A 22,004-nucleotide genomic window follows, 5' to 3' on the forward strand; every position below is an offset into this window, starting at 1 on the left:
AGGCGTAATCAGTCATGTATACGGCTACTAAAGAAACGGGAACGTCGTCGGTTGAGGCACATCAACGTTAAATACAACTTTTTACGTGAACTTCACACCGCAAAATCATCATTGCCAAGCACGTACCTTCGGAGGACGAGAAATCTTTACCAACGGCTTTCCCAGATCCTAGAGTCATCGCTCTGAAAAGCTAGTTGGGTTTATCTTAATTTTCGTTAATCTTAAATGCAGAATCATTAAATTGAGAAGGGCTGTTGAGGTTGCAATTTAATGATTATATCTGTCACTTACGTTAAGTAATTACGGAGATTTAAAATCATGCTTGTTGCCATTTTTCGTTGCCCAGATCGTTCAGTTATTTTTCTCAATTCAATAAAATCAACTAAAAGTTTTAGCAATTTGGGAGCTATTTAAGTGTGAGAAACTGAAAATTTATCATATCTGAATAAACACAGCTTTTTTCCGCTTTCTTTCGAGTTGTTCACTGCCATACAATGTACTAGCTGCATAGCAAATGAGTTGCTGATTTCCTTTTAGCCATCGACACCCTGATAGCTTGGTCTCTGCGTGTGCAGTACTGTCCTGTACTTTGTGGTATTTGTAACCACATGGGTTCATTCTGTGCCTTAAGAAATGAGGAGACATACACCAAGGCTGTGCGGGACCCGTAGCACTGAAGAACTGCCGGGCCATACTGAGTCATGTTTGACCATATTATACATATCGAAAAAAGTTTTGCATCACCTCGGTTCAGAAAGTTCCGGTACCTGCACAGAAAATCGGAATAGAGATCAACATAAACATAATTTCCGCCCTTTTTATTGCTCAAGAAAACCACGTATTGCATGTTAATCATTATACAGCGAGACCTTCAGAGGTGGTGGTCGAGATTGATGTACATACCGGTACCTCTAATGCTCAGTAGCACGTCCTCATGCATTGATGGATGCTTGTATTCGTCGCGGCATACTATCCACATCAAGGCACTGCTGGTCCAGATTGTCCCACTCCTCAATGGCAATTCGGTGTAGATCCCTCAGAGTGGTTGATGGGTCACGTCGTCCATAAACAGCCCTTTACCATCTGTCCCAGGAATATTCGATAGGTTTCATGTCTGAAGAACATGCTGGCCACTCTAGTCGAGCGTCGTATCCTGAAGGAAGTCGTTCACAAGATGTGCACGATGGGGGCGCGAATTGTCGTCCATGAAGACGAATGCCTCGACAATATGCTGCCGATATGGTTGCACTGTCGGTCGGAGGATGGCATTCACGTATTGTACAGCCGTTACGGCGCCTTCCATGACCACCAGAGGCGTACGTCGGCCCTACATAATGCCACCCCAAAACATTAGAGAATGTTCACCTTGCCCCACTCGCTGGACAGTGTGTCTAAGGCGTTCAGCCTGACCAGGTTGCGTCCAAACACGTCTCCGACGATTGTCTGATTGAAGGCATATGCGACACTCATCGATGAAGAGAACCTGATGCCAATCCTGGGCGGCCCATTCGGCATGTTCTTGGGCCCATCTCTACTGCACTGCAAGGTGTCGTGGTTGCAAAAATGGACCTCGCCCTGGACGTCGGGAGTGAAGTTGCGCATCATGCAGCGTATTGCGCTCAGTTTGAGTCCTAACACGACGTCCTGTGGCTGCACGAAAAGAATTATTGAACATGGTTGTGTTGCTGTCAGCGTTCTTCCGAGCCATAATACGTAGACAGAAGTCATCCACTGCAGTAACAGCCCTTGGAGGGGGGATGGGGGGGGGGGGAGGGGGGGGGGGGCTGAGCGAAGCATGTCATCGACAGTTCCTGTCTCTCTTTATCTGCTGTATGTCCTAACAACATCGCTTTGGTTCACTCCGAGTCGCCTGGACACTTCCCTTGTTGAGAGCCCTTCCAGGCACAAAGTAACAATGCGGACGCGATCGAACCGCGGTATTGACAAAAAAAAAAAAAAAAATGGTTCAAATGGCTCTGAGCACTATGGGACTTAACATCTGTATTCACCAGTCCCCTAGAACTTAGAACTACTTAAACCTAACTAACCTAAGGACATTACTCACATCCATGCCCGAGGCAGGATTCGAACCTGCGACCGTAGCGGTCACGCGGTTCCATACTGAAGCGCCTAGAACCGCACGGCCACACCGGCCGGCACGGTATTGGCCGTCTAGGCATGGTTGAACTACAGACAACACGAGCCGTGTACCTGCTTCCTGGTGGAATGACTGAAACTGATCGGCTGTCGGACCCCCTCCGTGTAATAGGCGCTGCTCATGCTTGGTTGTTTACATCTTTGGGCGAGTTTAGTGACATCTCTGAACAGTCAAAGGGACTGTGTCTATGACACAGTACCCACAGTCAACGTCTATCTTCAGGAGTTCTGGGAACCAGGGTGGTGCAAAACTTTTTTGATGTGTGTATTTTAAACACATTATTTACGTCAATACAAACTGTTAGAGTAATGTCAAATAAAATTTTATTTGCCTAATTTAAACAGTAGCTTTCCACTTACGAATAAAAATATCTTTTCACCACAAAACTGAAACAGTATTTCTGGATTCCTACCTACTTAGATCGTGTACACAATGAAACTGGCCATATAACCAAGGTGCTCTTACCGTTGTTTTCATTAAGTGAACAGAGCAAGGTGACCATTCTTCCATGTTTCTACAGTTGCTCCAACTACCGGCAAGCATAGCTGACAACTGCCCATTGTTGCAGGTACTAATTTACACAATCTGTCTCGAGACTGATTACAAACTGTTGTAGCTCACGTTAAAAAGTAGAATGTGCTGTATTGCGAATTTATAATGTTTAAGCCTCTGGACAGAATAAAATTTCGCGACACACTCCGTAGTTGTGTGCCCTTCCCACTTGTGAAAGCCTGATCTGGTGGTGCTTTTGCTTACCGATACAGTCTGCAAACTTAACAACGGGAGACAATGAGCACACATGCATCTCTTAATGGGTTCAACATTAAACCACACAGCAAAACTTTAGAGAAATGCGTCGAAACATTGAAGATACACCTACTTTAAAAGCACACTTGCTGAACTTAAAAATTTTTGAAGGGAAGGTTGAAACAGGTCTGTCGGGAGTTTGTTATTTGCATTTACGGAATCTGTACGTACTGTGGATGTCTCAAACGCTAAGTGACAATTTTGAATCGCTTACTATTCGCAAGCAGTCTTTGGTCAGACCAGCTGTGTCGCTGGAACATGTGCAGCGAGCAGCGCAGGGGTTGTATTGTGAGAGAATAGTGAGACAGACACCAAGCAGAGGACTAGTGGCAATGTAGACATTAAGTTAAGTGCTTCTGTGTTTAACTAAAATGATTTATGTTTTAATATTGTGAAACAGAGGAAAAAATTCAGTTAGTGACTTAGAATAAAATAAGATTAGAAAATAAAATGAAGAGGGGTGGAGGCAATATATTTATTTATTGACCCTGCAGTCGCGAGTAGTTGGAAATGTTGAATGAGACATCCACGCCAGAGGACTTCAAATTTATCACTTAAGACTGAGTAATTTTCACTGTAAGGAATTTTTCATGTTTCTTAATGATTTGTGGGAGTAAAAGTTTGGTGTCGATACTGCCGTATGTCGATGTCAATGAGTGTTTTAACATGAATTTCATACTACGAATAACATAACAGATGGTTTAAAAACAGTTTTTTAAAGAAATATTTCACGTAAGACCATTGTCCACATCCTCGATCGAAGTCTTACTATTTTAAGGAATGTCTCACTCAATGATGTGTATAAAATAATTTACTTGTCTGGAGCAATGCACTAAGCTCTCAGCAACTGTGGTTAGAAATTTGCAGCTGGCGCACAGAGCAGCAAGACCGCGTTTCCAAGCAATTACACTGCGAGGTAAGATATTTTTCGTATAGGATCAGTTTGCTACAAAAATTGTCAGCGCACAGGGACCATTTCATGAACAACATTGTCAGGCAGATCATTAACACACTGGGACCATTTTATTTAATTAAAGAGATTAATAGTATAATTCAGGATTTAATGAGTTTTTTTTAGAAAGATTACAAAATAGGGCCAAATTCATGTTATAGGGCCAAATTCATGTTGTATTCTCGTAGGCAGATATATCTGGATTCTCTCGCAGTTGGAAATGCACAAATTCACCCAAAGCTAAACAACAGCAAAGTTACAGCCAGTACGAGTTCAAAACCAAACGCAAACAATTTATAAAGGAGACTTTCAATGTACAACAGGATCGAGAAACAACACTACGTGAGCAACGGTAGAGTCAGCAAAAGAATATCCCTGTCAGCTGCAGTGGCGTGGCTGCTCGACTTGAGTACCTCAACCAGTCAGGTTACATGACTTTGTATACATCTTCATGGCAATGCCTGTGTTGTCATATCTCTATAGATGGCTACTGTTTTCGCCTGCAGTCGATTGCGCTTCACAAATGATATCTGACAACAGTATTGCAGCTGTCAGGGATCTTCTTTCTCGACTCTACTATAAATATTAATCCAGTGCGAAACGCAAGTGGTTTCTTGGGGCGCCAAGCTGAGAAAGGTGCCCAGGGGTAAAGTATACATACGGGATGTATCATAATTAGTAGCAAAAAGTGATATGGTTGAAAGCAGTCGAGGGGGCGAAGGGACACCAAATGATATGTCGCTCGTGTGAACAAAATGTTCTCGAGCCAGCCCTGTGTTAAGCTTAATTTGAACGAGTTCTCACTATCTGTTTCACATAGCGATGAACATTATTCATTGTGGTGGTAAACTAACAAATCGTTATAGGTAAGCTTTGTAACAATACAGTGCAAAAATATCTGTATATAATATTGTAGCAAACATCTGTAATAATGTCAGCTGATCAAAGTAGAACAGATCATGTAAATGAATATCGTGTGATAATTTGAAAGACATACAATGTGGTTTAACGTACCGTAGCAGGAATACAATTAATATAATCTTCAAACTCTCGAAAATACACACCATTTTGTGTCACTAATCTATTATTTTCAGTGCGGTACATACCTAATCAATATTATTATTTTCAATTAAAAACAGGTAATGGTTAATTTTGTATCAAAAAACTTATCAGTACGGCTGCAGCACCAGCATATGTTACACATGCCTCCTGATATATTGCTGAATGTAGAGGCAATCATCACAAGCATCTAGTTCGCTCTTTAGTCGTGTTGTGGTCTTCATGCTGTTCTATCCTGTGCAAGGCACTTCATCTCCAAGTAACAAGCGCAACCTATATCCTTCTAAATCTGCTTACTGTATTCATCTCTTGGTCTCCCTCTTCGGTTTTTACCCCCCTCCCCCTTCTCACTATTCCCTTCAGCGTTAAATTGGTGACCCCTCGATGCTTCAGAATGTGTCCTACCAACCGATCCCTTCTTCTAGTTAGGTTATACCAGAAATTTCTCTTCTTCCCAGTTCTATTCGGTACCTTGTCGTTAGTTAGGTGATCTACCCATTTAATTTTCAGCATTCATCTGTAACATCACATTTCAAACGTTTCTACTCTCTTCTTGTTTGAACTGTCTATCGTCCATGTTTCACTTCCATACATGGCTACACTCCATACAAATACTTTCAGAAAGGACTTCCTAACACTTAAATCTATACTCGATGTTAACAAATCCCTCGTTTTCAGAAAGGCTTTTCTTGCCATTGCCAGTCTACATTTTATGTCCTTCATACTTCGACCATCAGTTATTTTGGTTCCCAAATAGCAAAATTCATCTACTACTTTAAATGTCTCGTTTACTAATCTAACTTCCTCAGCATCACCTGGTTTATTTCGACTAAATTCCATTGTCCTTGATTTGCTCTTGTTAATGTACATCTTATATCCTCTTTTCAGGCCACTGTCCATTCCGTTCAACTGATCTTTCAGGTCCTTTGCTGTCTCTGACAGAATTACAATGTCATCCGCAAACCTCAGAGTTTTAATTTCTTCTCCCTGCACTTTAATTCCTACTCCTAATTTTTCTTTTGTTTGCTTTTCTGCTTGCTCAGTGTACATACTGAATAACATCGGGGATAGGCTACAGCCCTGTCTCCTTCCCCTCTCAACCATTACTTCCCTTTCGTGCTCCTATACTCTTAATCTTACAACCGCCGTTTGGTTTATTTACTAACTGTAAATATCCCTTAGCTCCCTGTATTTTACCTCTGTCACCTTTAGAATTTGAAAGACAGTATTCCAGTCAATATTGTCAAAAGCTTTCTCTAAGTTTACAAATGCTATAATCGTAGGTTTAACTTGCCTTAAACCACCTTGTATGAGAAGTCTTGCTTCGTGTGATCCTACATTTCTATGGAAACGAAACTGATCTTCCCCGAGGTTGGCTTCCACCAGTTTTTCCATTCTTCCCTAAAAAATTCGTGTTAGTAATTTGCAACGGTGACTCATGAAACTGATAGTTCGGTAATTTTCACACGTCTCAGCATCTGCTTTCTTTGGAATTGGAATTATTACATTCTTCTTGAAGTCTGAGGGTATTTCGCCTGTCTCATGCAACTTGCTTACCAGATGGAAGAGTTTTGTCGTGGGTGGCTCTACCAAGGGTGTCACTAGCTCTAACGGAATGCTCTCTATTCCCAGGGCCTTGTTTCGACTTCAGTATTTCAGAGCTTTGTCAGATTCTTCGCACTGTATCATGTATTCCTTCTCATATTCATTTACGTTCTCTTCCACTTCCATAATGTTGCCCTCAAGTACATCTCCCTTGCATAGACACTCTATACGCTCCTTCCAGCTTTCTGTTTACCCTTCTTTTCTTAGAACTCGTTTCCCAACTGAGCTCCTGATAGTCATACAGGTGGTTCTCTTTTCTCCAAAGATCTCTTTAATTTTCTTGTAGGCAGCATCTATCTTACCTCTAATCTTACCTCTAGTGATATATGCTACTACATTCTTACATTCTCTAGCGGGTCCTGCTTTTCGGGGTGCACTCAGCCTCATGATGCCAACTGATGAGCTACTCGACCCAGTAGTAGCGGCTCCGGTCAAAGAAAACCATCATATCGACCAGGAGCGGTGTGCTGACTACACGCCCCTCCTATTGGCATCCTCATCTGAGGATGACACGGCGGTCGGATGGTTTCGATGGGCCACTTGTGGCCTGAAGACGGAGTGGGGGGGAGTTCCTGCTTAGCCATTTTGCACTTCCTGTCGATCTTATTTTTTAGACATTTCTATTCCCATTCGCCTGATTCATTTAATGTGTGTTTGTATTTTCTCGTTTCCTCGATTAAATTCTTTATCTCTTGCGTTACCCAAGGATTTCTACTAGCCCTCGTCTTTTTATCTACTTGATGTTGTGCTGTCATCAATATTCCATCTATGAAAGCTACTAATTCTTCTTCCACTATATTCCTTTCCCCTGTTTTTGTCAATCGTTCCCTAATGCTCCCTGTGAAACTCTCTACAACCTGTGGTTCTTTGTGTATACCCAGATCGCATCTATTTACAGTCTTGCCATTTTGTAGTTTCTTCAGTTTTAATCTGCAGTTGATAACCAATTAATTGTGATGAGAATCCACATCTTCCCCTGGAAATGTCTTACAATTTAAAACCTGGTTCCGAAATCTCTGTCTAAGCATTATATAATAAATCTGATGCCTTCCAGTGTGTCCGTCTATACAACCTTGTTTCATGATTCCTAAACTAAATGATTATATTATGCTTTGTACAAAATTCTATCAGTCGGGTTCCTCTTTCATTCATTTCCCCCAGTCCATATTCACCAACTACTTTTCGTTCTCTGTCTTTTCCTACAATCGAATTCCAGTCCCCCATGACTATTAAATTTTCGCCTTCCTTGACTATCTGAATAATTTCTTTTATCTCACCATACATTTCCTCAATCTCGTCCTCATCTGTGGAGCTAGTTGGCACATAAACATGTTCTACTGGTGTGGGTGTGAACTTCATGTCTTTCTTGGCTACAATAATGCGTTTACTATGCTGTTCATAGTAGTTTATTAGCAGTCCTATTTTTTAATCCATTATTAAGTCTACTCCTGCATTTCCTTTATTTGATTTTGTATTTATGAACTTGTGCTCACCTGACCAAATGTCCTGTTCCTCCTGCCACCGAAATTCACTAGCTCTCACTGTATCTAACTTTAAACTCTCCATTTGCCTTTTTAAATTTTCTAACCTACCTGCCCGATAAAGAGATCTGACAATCCACGTTCGGATCCGTAGAATGCCAGTTTTGTTTCTCTTGATAACGACATCTGCTAGAGTAGTCTCCACCCGGAATCCAAATGGGGGACTATGTTGCCTCCGGAATATTTTAACCAAGAGGATGTTGTCATCATTTAACCATACCGTAGAGATGCATGCCCTTGGGAAAAATTATGTTGTAGTTTCCCCTTGCTTTCAGCCGTTCGCAGTACCAGCACAGCAAGGCCGTTATGGCTGATGTACAAGGCCAGATAAGTCAATCATCCAGACTGTTGCCCCTGCAACTGTTGAAAAGCCTGCTGCCCGTGTTCGAGAACCATGCATTCACCGCTGATATTTGAATTTACATTTTGTCATTTGGAATTAGTGAGTGTAGCTGTGGACGCTAGAATCCCAAGAAGAGAAATCGGAACATTTCCGATACATTCTTCTGTTTGAGTTTAATAGAGGGGTGACAGGAGCGGAGGCAGTCAGAAACATTTGCCACTGGACAGAACAAGGAAAGAAAATTTTTTCTCGATTTAAGGAGGATCGTTTTGACGTTACCCACTCTCAAAACACAGGAAGATCTTCGAAGTTTGATGAAGATCGTTTACATGCATTAATCCACAATGATCAACATCATTGTATTGGAGAACTGCCAAATGTTATGAACTGTGATCATTCCACCGTGGTGCGACATTAGCATGCAGTGGGGAAGATTCAGAAATCGGTATACGGGTACTGCATGCTATAAGCCAAAATCACAAAACTCAGCAGGTGGCCACATTAGTGTCTCTGCTTGCTCATCATCAGTTGGTTCGTGAACTGGTGCTGGTGACGAGAACTGCTTCGTGTATATTAACATTAAAGAAAGAAAAATCGCTGAGTCCAAACAATGCAGCAACTCCCCATACAAAGGCCTGTGCGCCTCCACAAAAGATAATGTTATGCATCTGGTGGAGCAGTGACGTTGTGGTGTATTCCGAATTGCTTCCCCGAGGTGTAACCGTTACTGCTGACATTTATCGTCAACAACTGAGACGTCTTGCAGACGCAGTCCAAGAACAACGACCAGGAAGACTGCGTAAAGTGATGTTACTCCACGATAACCCCCACTCTCATTCTGCTAGACTGACAAAAAACAGTATTCAGGAGTTGTTGGGAAGTCATTCAGCACCCACCTTGTTCACTTGATCTTGCGCACTCAGATTTTCACCTTTTCCGTTCTCTAGCGAACAACCTTGAATGAACTTCCCTTCAAGCTGAAATTGCACTCCGAACATGGCTCGACGAGTTCTTTGCCTCAAAACACGTGACTTCTACAGTCGCGGAGTCGAAGAATTACACCAGCGTTGGTAGACTGTTGTAAATAGTGAAGGACAATATATTATTGATGACTAAAGTCTCCGTTATGTGTATCTGTTGTGTTTATTAAACTCATGGAAAAACGATAAGAACAATGGGTAGCATTTCATCGCCGAGAAAGTGAAGTACACATTGTGGTTCATGTTCGAGGTAATCTGAATGAGTTAGTCCAAGATACGATACGGAAAATACAACAAAAACATCACAGAATCACCCCTAGCTTGACCTACACTTAACCCACACCACGGGTTAAATGCCTCGTTGGGCCATCGAGGCAATGGACGCCTTGCATCACGATTCGTCACAACAGAGTCAGCTACCCACCAGTTTCTGTTTTGTTTGCCCCACTGGAGACATGCCTTTATGTGACGCTATCTGTAACGGCCCTTTGCGAGGTACTTAACACCAAATGTGCACTGCATGCAGTTTCCCCTACACAGTTCACTCGGAGATTGGTTGAAATGGACCTACATTTGCTGATAGCAGCATTTCTCTGTCGAGTCTGAAACCGACTGGCGAATTGCCTGTTGGCTTCGGCCGAATTTTGTTTGATGGTGTCCCTGACATTTCGCTAGCATGAGTGGTTGGTATTGTCAAAGCTTCACACTCTATTGATGCTGGTGGACTGGAGTCTGTGTCAAGGCCGCAGGTACCTGGCGCCCCAATGTGCAAGGACTTTCCCACAGTCATTTTCGGTGTGGTTCTCCTCTTGCTGTCTGCAATGTCGTTCGATCCAGCACGGGAATCCAGGAGCCGTTCTCCCTGAGAGTTTCTTCTTTCTTGTTGAAGCTATTCTCGTGTTTAAGCATTCCTATAGCTTCTCTGAACAAGCGGGTGTGATAGCTCTTCTCTACAGCAAGAACTTCCGTCTCGGTGAATTTTACTATGTGGTCGGCCTCACACAGCGCGTGATTTCTCCACCTGCCCCAACCTGCAATGCCGCTTATGTTTCGTGACCCTGTTGTTGATTGATCGCCCAGTCATTCCAACACAAACTTTTCCGCATATACATGTATGCGGTATATTTCCGAAATTGCAAGTGGGTCCCTTTTCTCCTTTGCCGATCTGAGACACTCTATGGTCTTCTCTGTCGGTTTATAAATCGTCTTCAGCCAGTGTTTGCACAACATACGGCCGATTCTGTCCGTTACCCTGGGGCTGTATGGCAGAAAGACTGTAGCCGACATTTCTTTCCTGATATGTTACTTAGTCGAGTGTTTGAGTCTCTGACACTTATTTCTAGATGTTACATCTCGCTATTGAGGTGCTATGGCTCACGTATTCGTCTTGCTCGCGTTATCAGCGTATTATTTACACCTTTTTCCTGGCTCGGGTGGTGATTTCACAGATTGTGCAGGTGTCGATCCATGTGTGTTGGTTTTCCATACAAGTTGTGTCCCAGGTTTTCACTGTGGTGGACACGAGTGATTCCCGTGCTGTAGAGAACGATCGTTGCAAGCAGCAACGGAAGAATCGCAGCGGTAATGGCCATGGAAAAGCCCTCGGGTGTTGGCGCTCCAGGTGCATACAATCTGTGGCCGCGAGCAGGACTCCAGTCCACCACCAGCAATGGAGAGTGAAATTTTCACAATGACAGCCACTCGTGCTGGCGAAAGGTCAGAAAAATCATCAAACAAACGTCGGCCGAAGAATCTGAAATGGAAGCCAACAGGTAATTTGTCAACAAGTGGCCACGAAAGACGTTACAATTTTGAAACCGATTGTCAATAACAAGGGCTGATGCACGTCTCCTGCCCGTTTCGGTTAGCATCTTGTAACGAGCATTGTTCTTACGGTGTGTTACATTACTGTGGATGGTACACCATTCCTTGTAGTCGTATTGGACAGTCGACGTTGAAGCACTAACAAGTCAGGCATCTACGTTCTGTAGTCATGGGCATGCACAAAACAATAGCTCCTTTTTGCCATTCTGTCTTGTTTCCACATCGTTGCTTCTCACTGTACTGATCCACGTGGCTGACTGGCATATACTCACCACTTCACAGCCATGACTCACTTCAGCGCTGGAGGGTCACATGACTGCCCGGTACCCGTCGTACACCATCAACAGTGCTCCAAAGTACGAGTGTGCTCTTTTAAGAGCTGACTAATATTTTTCCCGTGATCTAATAAATATACAGGACACCTGTAAAGTCACGCTATCATTTCAAAAAATCGTAACTTGAAAACTATTAAAGATTGAGCATAGTGGTATGCTGTAAACGTCTAGCAGCTCTCGAAGATTTTTTTGTTATGTCATAATTTCAGTATGTGTCCCACTCGTCGCTTGTAGAACATCAGCACATTCAAGTTCTTTCCATGTATGAGGCAGCACTTCAGCATCAACAGTTGTGATAGCTTCATTGTTCATGCACGAAGCGGAGGAATCTCATTGACTCGTGTTGTGTACACGCGGTCCTTGATGCAAACCGACAAAAGGAAGTCTATTGCCATGACATTGGGAGAGCGCAGGTCCCTAAGCGATGGGAAATGTGTATGAGAAAATGTGTCATTTAACTAACTCTGTACATTCAAACTCTATTTTTGGGATGCACCATCTCGCTGGAAGATAACGGACGGCTTCAGCTCTTCGATTTGTGGTAGCAGGAACTGTTCAAGCACGTCCAGGTAATCATTTCCTATTATCGTTTTATGTGTGAAGAAAAATGAGCCTATCGCCATATCATGAATTACAGTACAGCAAAGATTAAGGTTTGGACTCTCACAGATTTGTACACATGTGTTGTGTGGGTTTTCGGAGGGCCAAATCCTAACGTTGTGGCAATTAATATGCTCAGAAATGTGGAATGTGGGCTTATCTGAAAACAGGCACTTCTCCCGGCAGTCATTGTCAGTGTCTATGGTGGCTAGCATGGAATATGAGAATGTATACTGTTGCTGCAGTGCTTGGACCATTTATACTTTGTACGCTAAAAAACATAACCGCTTAGGTAACACTTTATCGACAGCTGATTTTTGCTTCCTGCAATTCGTGTGGTGCACAACCAATTTTCTTCTGAGAACTGCGTTGAAATGCAGCTTGCGCTCTTTCAACATGTGCTGCCTGAGACGGGGAGGGGGGGGGGGGACATCCACTTCGAGGAAGGTCTTTTATTATGCCTGTTTATATAAAACTTTTGAACCATCTCATTATGCTCATTTCAATCGGCGTATGGTTGCCATATCTAGCTGGGACCTCGTCGGAACACTCTGAGATGGGGTGTAGAAATTAAATAAAAAATTTATTTAATATAGTTACTTTTTATTTAGAATACAATTATATGGAACTTGTTGGGAATCATGGCGCTATGTCTACTAGAAGGTGCTTACATCGTCAATACACGATACGCAGCATGCAATGCTATCTTTGAGAACCTAGTCAAACTTGTTGACATTAAGAAAACTAACTGAAGCAGCATTTACATGATACGCTAACAGATGGCGCTACTTCAGTACTTGAGCCAAGCTCGTAACAGTATTTTACAAAATCGGGACAAAAATTGTGTCTCGTCGGAATGTCGAGGCAAGAAGATCCATAACGGTGGCGGTGCAGATATTTTGGGCCAGATGGCAACCCTGTACTGGCGGTGCCATATCATATTGGTGTCGACAACGCTGCACTACCGTTGCCACAGATTTGGATTCTGCATACTGGATGACACATCGCGCCTTTATTTGGTCTGTCACCATTTTGATGCATTACAAGTAAAATCTGCAACGGAGGACTAAGGAAAGCAACTTTGGAGTCTACTAAACGCTTCACGACAAACCACGATTCTGTTTTTCTAATAATTTCCAAGTTAAACAATGGAAACTACAGGTTCGAAAATCAACACTATAAAGAAAATATAGATTGCTACTCACTGTAAAGAAGACACACTGAGTTGCAGACAAGCACAGTGAAAAGACACTTACATATTGGCTTTCGGTCAAAGCTTCGTCAAAAAAGGAAATACACTACTGGCCATTAAAATTGCTACACCATGAAGATGACGTGCTACAGACGCGAAATTTAACCGACAGGAAGAAGATGCTGTGATATGCAAATAATTAGCTTTTCAGAGCAATCACACAAGGCTGGCGCCGGTGGCGACACCTACAACGTGCTGACATGAGGAAAGTTTCCAACAGATTTCTCATACACAAACAGCAGTTGACCGGCGTTGCCTGGTGAAACGTTGTTGTGATGCTTCGTGTAAGGAGGAGAAATGCGTACCATCACGTTTCCGACTTTGATAAAGGTCGGATTGGAGCCTATGGCGATAGCGGTTTATCGTATCGCAACATTGCTGCTCGCGTTGGTCAAGATCCAATGACTGTTAGCAGAATATGGAATCGGTGGGTTCAGGAGGGTAATACGGAACGCCGTGCTGGATCCCAACGGCCTCGTATCACTAGCAGTCGAGATGACATTCATCTTATCCGCATGGCTGTAACGGATCGTGCAGCCACGTCTCGATCCCTGAGTCAACAGATGGGGACGTTTGCAAGACAACAACCAATTGCACGAACAGTTCGACGACGTTTGCAGCAGCATGGACTATCAGCTCGGAGACCATGGCTGCATCACAGATAGGAGCGCCTGCGATGGTGTACTCAATGACGAACCTGGGTGCACGAATGACAAAACGTCATTTTTTCGGATGAATGCAGGTTCTGTTTACAGTATCATGATGGTCGCATACGTGTTTGGCGACATCGCAGTGAACACACATTGGAAGAGTGTATTCGTCATCGCCATACTGGCATATCACCCGGCGTGATGGTATGAGGTGCCATTGGTTACACGTCTCGGTCATCTCTTCTTCGCATTGACGGCACTTTGAACAGTGAACGTTACATTTCAGATGTGTTACGACCCGTGGCTCTACCCTTCATTCGATCCCTGCGAAACCCTGCATTTCAGCAGGATAATGCACGACAGCTTGTTGCAGGTCCTGTACGGGCCTTTCTGGATACAGAAAATGTTCGACTACTGCCCTGGCCAGCACATTCTCCAGATCTCTCACCAATTGAAAACGTCTAGTCAATGGTGGCCGAGCAACTGGCTCGTCACAACACGCCAGTCACTACTCTTGATGAACTGTGGTATCGTGTTGAAGCTGCCCATGCAGTAGTACCTGTACACACCATCCAAGCTCTGTTGCACTCAATGCCCAGGCGTATCAAGGCCGTTATTACGACCAGAGGTGGTTGTTCTGGGTACTGATTTCTCAGGATCTATGCACCCAAATTGCGTGAAAATGTAATCACATGTCAGTTCTAATATAATATATTTGTCCAATTGATACCCGTTTATCATCTGTATTTCTTCTTGGTGTAGCAATTTTAATGGTCAGTAGTGTAGATTGCTACTCACCGTAAAGATGACACACTGAGTTGCAGACAAGCACAATGAAAAGACACTTACATATTGGCATTCGGTAAAAGCTTCGTCAAAAACGGAAATACGCTCATTCATTCACACAAGCAAGCTCATTTCACGCACACATGACTGCCATCTCCTGAAGCTAGGACCACAACGTGAATGGATGTGTGTGTGTGTGTGTGTGTGTGTGTGTGTGTGTTTCCTTTTCTGACGAAGGCTTTGGCCGAAAGCTGATGTGTAAGTGCCTTTTCGTTATGCCTGTCTGCAACTCAGCGTGTCACCTTTACGGTGAGTAGCAATCTGTCTTTTCCAAGATACGATTTTTTTTTTTAATGATAGTGGTACTTTATGGACACCCTGTACTGTTTAACTACGCCTCACAGCGTCGAAGCCGCCGGGTCGGAAGCACAAGAGAGAGAGATTGGTGTGGGGGGGGGGGGGGAGGGAGGGAGAGAGAGAGAGAGAGTGAGAGGAGGTTCGAACCGAGGTCTGTGAGCACGTGTCCCTGGACGCGGCGGCCCTGGTGCTCCCAGAAGAGAACGGCCTCTGGCGCCTCCTGCAGCACGCGCGCCAGCAATGCGGGCCGGGCACACGCCAGAGTCACGTTGTCGCCCTCGTCTGCCTCCGTGGCCGCGTGCTGCCGCCGCAGCATCCTCCGAACCACCTCGTCCGTGCCTGCAAACACAACACAGCCTCACACCCTATGAAGGCCAGTCCATATGCAACCTCCTGACTGTACACGCAATAAATCGCTGTAAATCTCGTGCATCCGCACGACACAGTTTCAGTCTACTGTCAAGTCAGCCGTCTGCTGGTCTAAGAAGGAAATTTTTGCGGCAAACACTACGCTCTCGCAAATGTTACTTCAGTTCAATTCAGACTCGTAGTGTGTGAAATACTTTTAAGATCTGTGTTTGCAGCTTGTGTAGGGAAAAAATGGTAAAAAATATGCAATGCGGGAATAACACACTAAATGGACAAAACATTGGCGCATTAAGTGACGTCAGTTTTCGCATGTGAATTAACTTAGCGAGTTCAAGGGTGAACCAGACGATTGGTGAAATTATTTGCAAATGGACCGAGAGAGATAGAGCCAAAACATTATGACCCCTGCCAATCACAAGGTTGTTTTTATGTCTTGTTGTCTCTGTAGAGTTGTACAATTGGGAGCAAGGAAAGGATGTTTGGTGGCCGATATACTTTTTCTATAACACAAACTGCACGGATAGATTAACTGGGTTCTTTATTCATAAGAGCAGAAAATTACCTAACTCCCACAATGGACTCGCATTCAGGAGGACGACGGTTCAATCCCGTGTACGGCCACCCTGATTTAGGATTTCCGTTGTTTCCCTAAATCGCTCCAGGCAAATGACAGGATGGTTCCTTTGAAAGGGCACGGCCGACTTCCTTCACCGTCCTTCCCTAATCTGATGAGACCAATGACCTTGCTGTCTAGTTTCCTCCCCCAAACAACCCAACGCCAACTTAACTCAACATAGTCGTTGTGGTACAAGCTCTTTGTAATAGTCCACGTTAGCCTCACTGTTGGTGAAGTAAAAAGTCCGCTATGTACATTATTCTGGTTGCTGTGTGCTGCTTAATTCTGAGCTACAGGCTGTGACTGTGGCTCCAACTCAGTGACTCGCTGGATAACAGACTGGAACTCACTCTGTGTGACAAACTGCGACAGACTGCGTGCGACAGACTGGCCATCAGGTCTGCGGTGAAGATCTAAACACTGGCGGCATCGAGGCCGTTGGCGGCGAGTTTCTTGCAAGTCTGTCGTTGGCCCCTACTGATCTTCTCGCAAACTCTTGCCTGGTGTGCTGGCGCCAGTTTACGCCAGCACAGTTGTATGCTGCCTGGTGGTGCTGGGGGCACATGACGCAGTAAGAGAAGTATACGAGCAGAGCAGGGGCGAATGGGGAATCACTCTAGCGATGATAAATGTTGAAAATTCGGAAATCCGCCTAATTAAGCGACTTTGACAAAATCCAGATTGTTGTGGCGCAGTGTCTGGGAGCGAGCACCTCGGAAACAGCGAAGCTGGTAGACTGTTCGTGTCCTGCTGTCGTGAGCATCTATGAAACCAGGAGCAGGCAACAATAAGTTGGAGATCCGTACCTCATCACAGAACATAAGGGATTGGAGGCTTACCCGTTCTCTAAAGCAGGACATCCAGCGATCTATGGCACATCTGATAAGCGTGTACACTGATGGCGCAGGCCTAAGTACTTTGGAGCACATCATTCAGGACACAGTGCTGAACAAGGTGTTTTGCAGCAACTGACCAAACATGTTCCCTCTGTGATCCATTAACACTGTAAATTAGTATTACAGCTGGCATGGGATCTTCGAGACTGGACCACAGATCAATGGAATCGTGTCGCCTAGTCGGATGAATCCCATTTATTGTTAAACCAGGTCGACGGTTGTGCCCAGATACGCTGTCATCCAGGAGAACAGCTGCTCAAAACATGAAGAGCACTGTGGACGCAGGGCAGTGGGAGCAGTATTGTTAAATGGGATATTCATCTGGGCTTCCATTGGAACTGTGGTAGTAATGGAAGGCACCATGACGGCTGTGGCCTACTTGAACACTACTAGGGACCACCTGTAACCCCTAAAGCTTGGTGTCTTCTCCAACAGCGATGGCACCTTCCAGCAAGAACTGTCCGTGTCACAAAATCAGAATCGTGCTCCAATAGTTTGAGGCACATGAGACTGAACTCACGCTGATGTCTTGGCCATCAGATTTGGTTTATCTGAATCCAACGAAACCCAACTGGGAAGCTATTGGGCGCCAGCGCTGAGCCCACAAACCACCCGCCCGTAAATTAAGGGAAGTGTGTGACCCGTGCGTAGGCATCTGATGCCACAAACCTCTGGAAACCTACCAAGCACTTATCGAATCCATGGCACGCAGATTCACTGCCGAATCGCGTCCCAGAGGTGGACCAACCCGCTTTTAAGTAGGTGGCCATAATGTTTCGGCTCATCAGCGTACACTGCCTGACAAAAAAGTGAAATATCCAGAAGGAGAGGGTGAAACAAAATGAAACACACGTGCCCAGCAAGATTCCACGACCTTCCCCCAACAGCAAATGTGTAGGACTAGCTTGGATGTCAATTTCATCAAAGTGCCGGTGTCCAGGATACAAATGACTAGTTACGACAGCCCTGGGCCAGCTTGCATTAGAAGAGAATACAATGGCATTACGTCACCCTTCCTAACCGAATCAGTGCATGCCTTCAGTCCAAACTGATACACAGACTTGTACTGTGAAGTTCTTTGTAAATTTTACCTGATTTTTTTTAATCATTGAGATAACTTAACATGCCCTCTTAACCCATGAAGTTTCATTTCGTTTCCTCTTCCACTTCTAGGAGCTTAGCTTTTTTGTCAGGCAGTGTGAAAACCGAGGATAGGGGAAGCAGACGGGGAGTAATTGTGTACGAGACACACCTGGAGCTAGCTGTCCGCAGGGGAAGGTGTTGCACTGCTCGTCCATGGTGTCGTCGCCCTCGCAGTCGCGGCCCTTCAGTGTAGGCGGCGGGTTGTCGCAGCGCCTCTTGCGCAGCCCCCAGCCGCCCCCGCACGTGGCGCTGCACGACGTGGCCGGCCCCCACTCTGACCACCCGCCGTCCACGGCTGGACTGTCCACATCTGCACCACGCCACATTGCTGGACCATGTTTCTCATGTTTCCTGGAAATCTGCTCAATATTAACTGCATACAAGATGCATACGCACCTGGTACCAACAAATACATTTTCAAACGACTTAACGTCCATAATCAAGGCTAAAGACAAGCTACGAACAAAATGTTTGTGCTATGCATATGAAGGCGCTAAAACAAGCTACAGATCAAACCACAAAAGCACTTGCAGCGTTCAAAATGCAGCCGGTAACGTAGACCTAATGTACACTACTGGCCATTAAAATTGCTACACCACGAAGATGACGTGCTACAGACGCGAAATTTAACCGACAGGAAGAAAATGCTGTGATATGCAAATGATTAGCTTTTCAGGTTGGCGCCGGTGGCGACACCTACAACGTGCTGACATGAGGAAAGTTTCCAACAGATTTCTCATACACAAACAGCAGTTGACCGGCGTTGCCTGGTGAAACGTTGTTGTGATGCCTCGTGTAAGTAGGAAAAATACGTACCATCACGTTTCCTACTTTGATAAAGGTCGAATTGTAGCCTATCGCGATTACGGTTTATCGTATCGCGACATCGCTGCTCGCGTTGGTCGGGAGCCAATCACTATTAGCAGAATATGGAATCGGTGGGTTCAGGAGGGTAATACGGAACGCCGTGCTGGGTCCCAACGGCCTCGTATCACCAGCAGTCGAAATGACAGGCATCTTATCCGCATGGCTGTAACGGGTCGTGCAGCTACGTCTCGATCCCTGAGTCAACAGATGAGGACGTTTGCAAGACTACAACCATCTGCACGAACAGTTAGACGACGTTTGCAGCAGCATGGACTATCAGCTCGGAGACCATGGCTGCGGTTACCCTTGACATGTCAGAAAGAACAGATACCATCTTCATATATATAGTTAAGGCTCAGTGGCCATTTGACCATGTTCTTATTCTGTGCGGATGCACAAACAGTGCCCGAACTCTTACGGGAATCGGTAAAAAGCCGCGAGTAATAAGTATAAGGGGCAGGGGCACTATGAATATAGTGCGGGATATTAAGTTGGGAACGTGGGTCTCACGGGAGGCGTGCCAAAAATAAGTCCCTGCAGTCGCACTATCCTCTGTGTCCTCAGTTGCTCAGGAGGATAGAGCGTGTGCCATGTAAGCAGGAGATCCCGGTTTCGAGTCCCACTCGGGGCACACATTTACAACTGTCTCCGTTGACGTATATCAATGCCTGGATGCAATTAGGTGTAGTCATTTAATTGTAACTTCATTCTAACGAGGCGCAAAATATATAAATATATTTTGTAGCTTGTCATTTCTCTCTACACAACAACATCATCAGCGAAAACCAACATTACCCACTAGATAATTTATGCATATCGTGAAAAGTTATGGTCCTGTAACACTCCCTTGGACTACGCCCGAAGTTACTTTAACGTTTGAAGCTTTCGCTCCATTGAGAATGAAATACTGTCTTCTGTTTATCAGAAACTCTTGAATCCAATCACACAGCTTGTCTGATATTCCATACATTCGTATTTTGTTCATTTCACGGCAGTATGTAACCTAATCGAACGCCTTCCTGAAGTCCAGGGATGCGGCATCTACTGCTTTCCGGGTCTCGTGACGTGATAGTAGAGCCAGTGCGCTCACGGAACTGCAGTGAGAATGCAGGTTTACTTTTATCTCCTTTGCACTACTGACTGTACATAGCGACGTCTTCTGGTGAAAAGAGAATTGAGATAGCGATTTCTTCTTAAAAACAAATTGTACCACGCAAGAGGGTTATGTAAAACATTTTTGTGAGTATTTTATATGAATACTGTCTTAGAACGTTAACAGTCTTGTGCGGAATTTAAATACTTCAATTTGTTAAATAAGGATAACCTCCTCTGTATCTGATGCTGAATGGTGAATGCTGCTTTAATTCGCGTACTGTCACTCTGTTATGTACAATGTCATAATATTTTGAAGAAATTCAATTTTTGGCCGGCCGAAGTGGCCGTGCGGTTAAAGGCGCTGCCGTCTGGAACCGCAAGACCGCTACGGTCGCAGGTTCGAATCCTGCCTCGGGCATGGATGTTTGTGATGTCCTTAGGTTAGTTAGGTTTAACTAGTTCTAAGTTCTAGGGGACTAATGACCTCAGCAGTTGAGTCCCATAGTGCTCAGAGCCAAATTCAATTTTTTTATGGGGAATACTCTTAGTACAAAAAACGAATTGTTCAAGTGTCTCGAAATCCTAACACAGTTATCCCCATACACGTATCCCTACTCTCTCATGCGAATTATGGTTAATGGTATGGTATTATTCATTCAATGACAAATACTCTTAGTGAAAAAATGTTTTGCGCTTAGACGACACTGTGGCGTCGAAAGCTACGATGCCACAACGTAGGTGCACGCTGTTGTAAGTTGGCACTACGAGAAAAGACTAACTATGCCGACCACAGCGCCCTCTGGCCGACGCTGTGGAGCTCAGCGAGTGCCGTCTTGATTTCTGCCCCATTTCATCAAGAGCATACGGCCTAGAAATATACTACCGAGTGGGCTAGCTTGCTATTGAGACTTTGTGTTAGTTACGTTCAGTTTAAGTTTGGACAGCAACGACTATTTGTTAGTTTCGAGATTATACAGAACAGTCCTCCTAACTTCACAGGATTAGACATACACTACAGCTTCACATCTACGTGCTTAAAAAATGGTTCAGATGGCTCTAAGCACTATGGGACTTAACATATGAGGTCATCACAAACATCCATGCCCGAGACAGGATTCGAAGCTGCAACCGTAGCAGCAGCGCAGTTCCAGACTAAAGCGCCTAGAACCGCTCGGCCACACCGACTGGCTCATCGTGCACATCCTAGCCAAAGTTATGGATTCATTTGATATTTACTTTTGTTTTTGACTCTATTAAAAGTGCTAAAGTTACGTGCAGTACCGAAGTGCTTCCCCTCGTGCTCCTATTCGCTTCCTTCACTCTCGGCCTATATTACAGAAGCAGTTCGCAGGAGCACACCCACGCCCCGCTTATCCAGGCGAGATACGAAATACACTTCTTTAACCTTAGTACAGAAAGTCTGCACACTATTTCACTGGACGAAAAAGAGTGATAAATTCCTTTTGGAACCCTGTTTTATTTCTGTCCTGTTACGTATTATTTACTGCGTATACCGTATATATTTTTAAATTTTTATATTTTCATTTTTGGTTTCTAATTTTTTTAATCAAAGTTCTATGAATTATGTACGCGTAATAACTTCTTGCATAGCCAAGTCCCATCCTCGCAGATTAGGTGGATTATTGGTAATCAAAGATCCTGTGAATTCACTGTTAGAAATACAAAGCTTTTCGTTACCATTATTTATTCATTGACATACTGTTATTATTGTACATCTTCAGGCTTCCCCGGCGATCTGTTGACTTCTT

General features: G+C 44.3%; 1 protein-coding gene across 1 annotated transcript in view; it reads right to left on the minus strand.

The window, feature by feature from the left end:
- Window positions 1–22,004, minus strand: part of LOC126416914 (uncharacterized) — a 306,432-nt gene that overhangs the window by 39,534 nt on the left and 244,894 nt on the right. Inside the window, exons 19-20 of the mRNA XM_050084797.1 lie at window positions 18,383–18,583; window positions 15,397–15,588 (exon numbers count right to left, since the gene is read on the minus strand). Coding sequence (XP_049940754.1) covers window positions 15,397–15,588; window positions 18,383–18,583 — 393 coding nt within the window. The remainder of the gene's footprint in view (window positions 1–15,396; window positions 15,589–18,382; window positions 18,584–22,004) is intronic.

The sequence above is a fragment of the Schistocerca serialis genome, chromosome 8, assembly GCF_023864345.2.
Source record: "Schistocerca serialis cubense isolate TAMUIC-IGC-003099 chromosome 8, iqSchSeri2.2, whole genome shotgun sequence".
NCBI lineage: Eukaryota > Metazoa > Arthropoda > Insecta > Orthoptera > Acrididae > Schistocerca > Schistocerca serialis.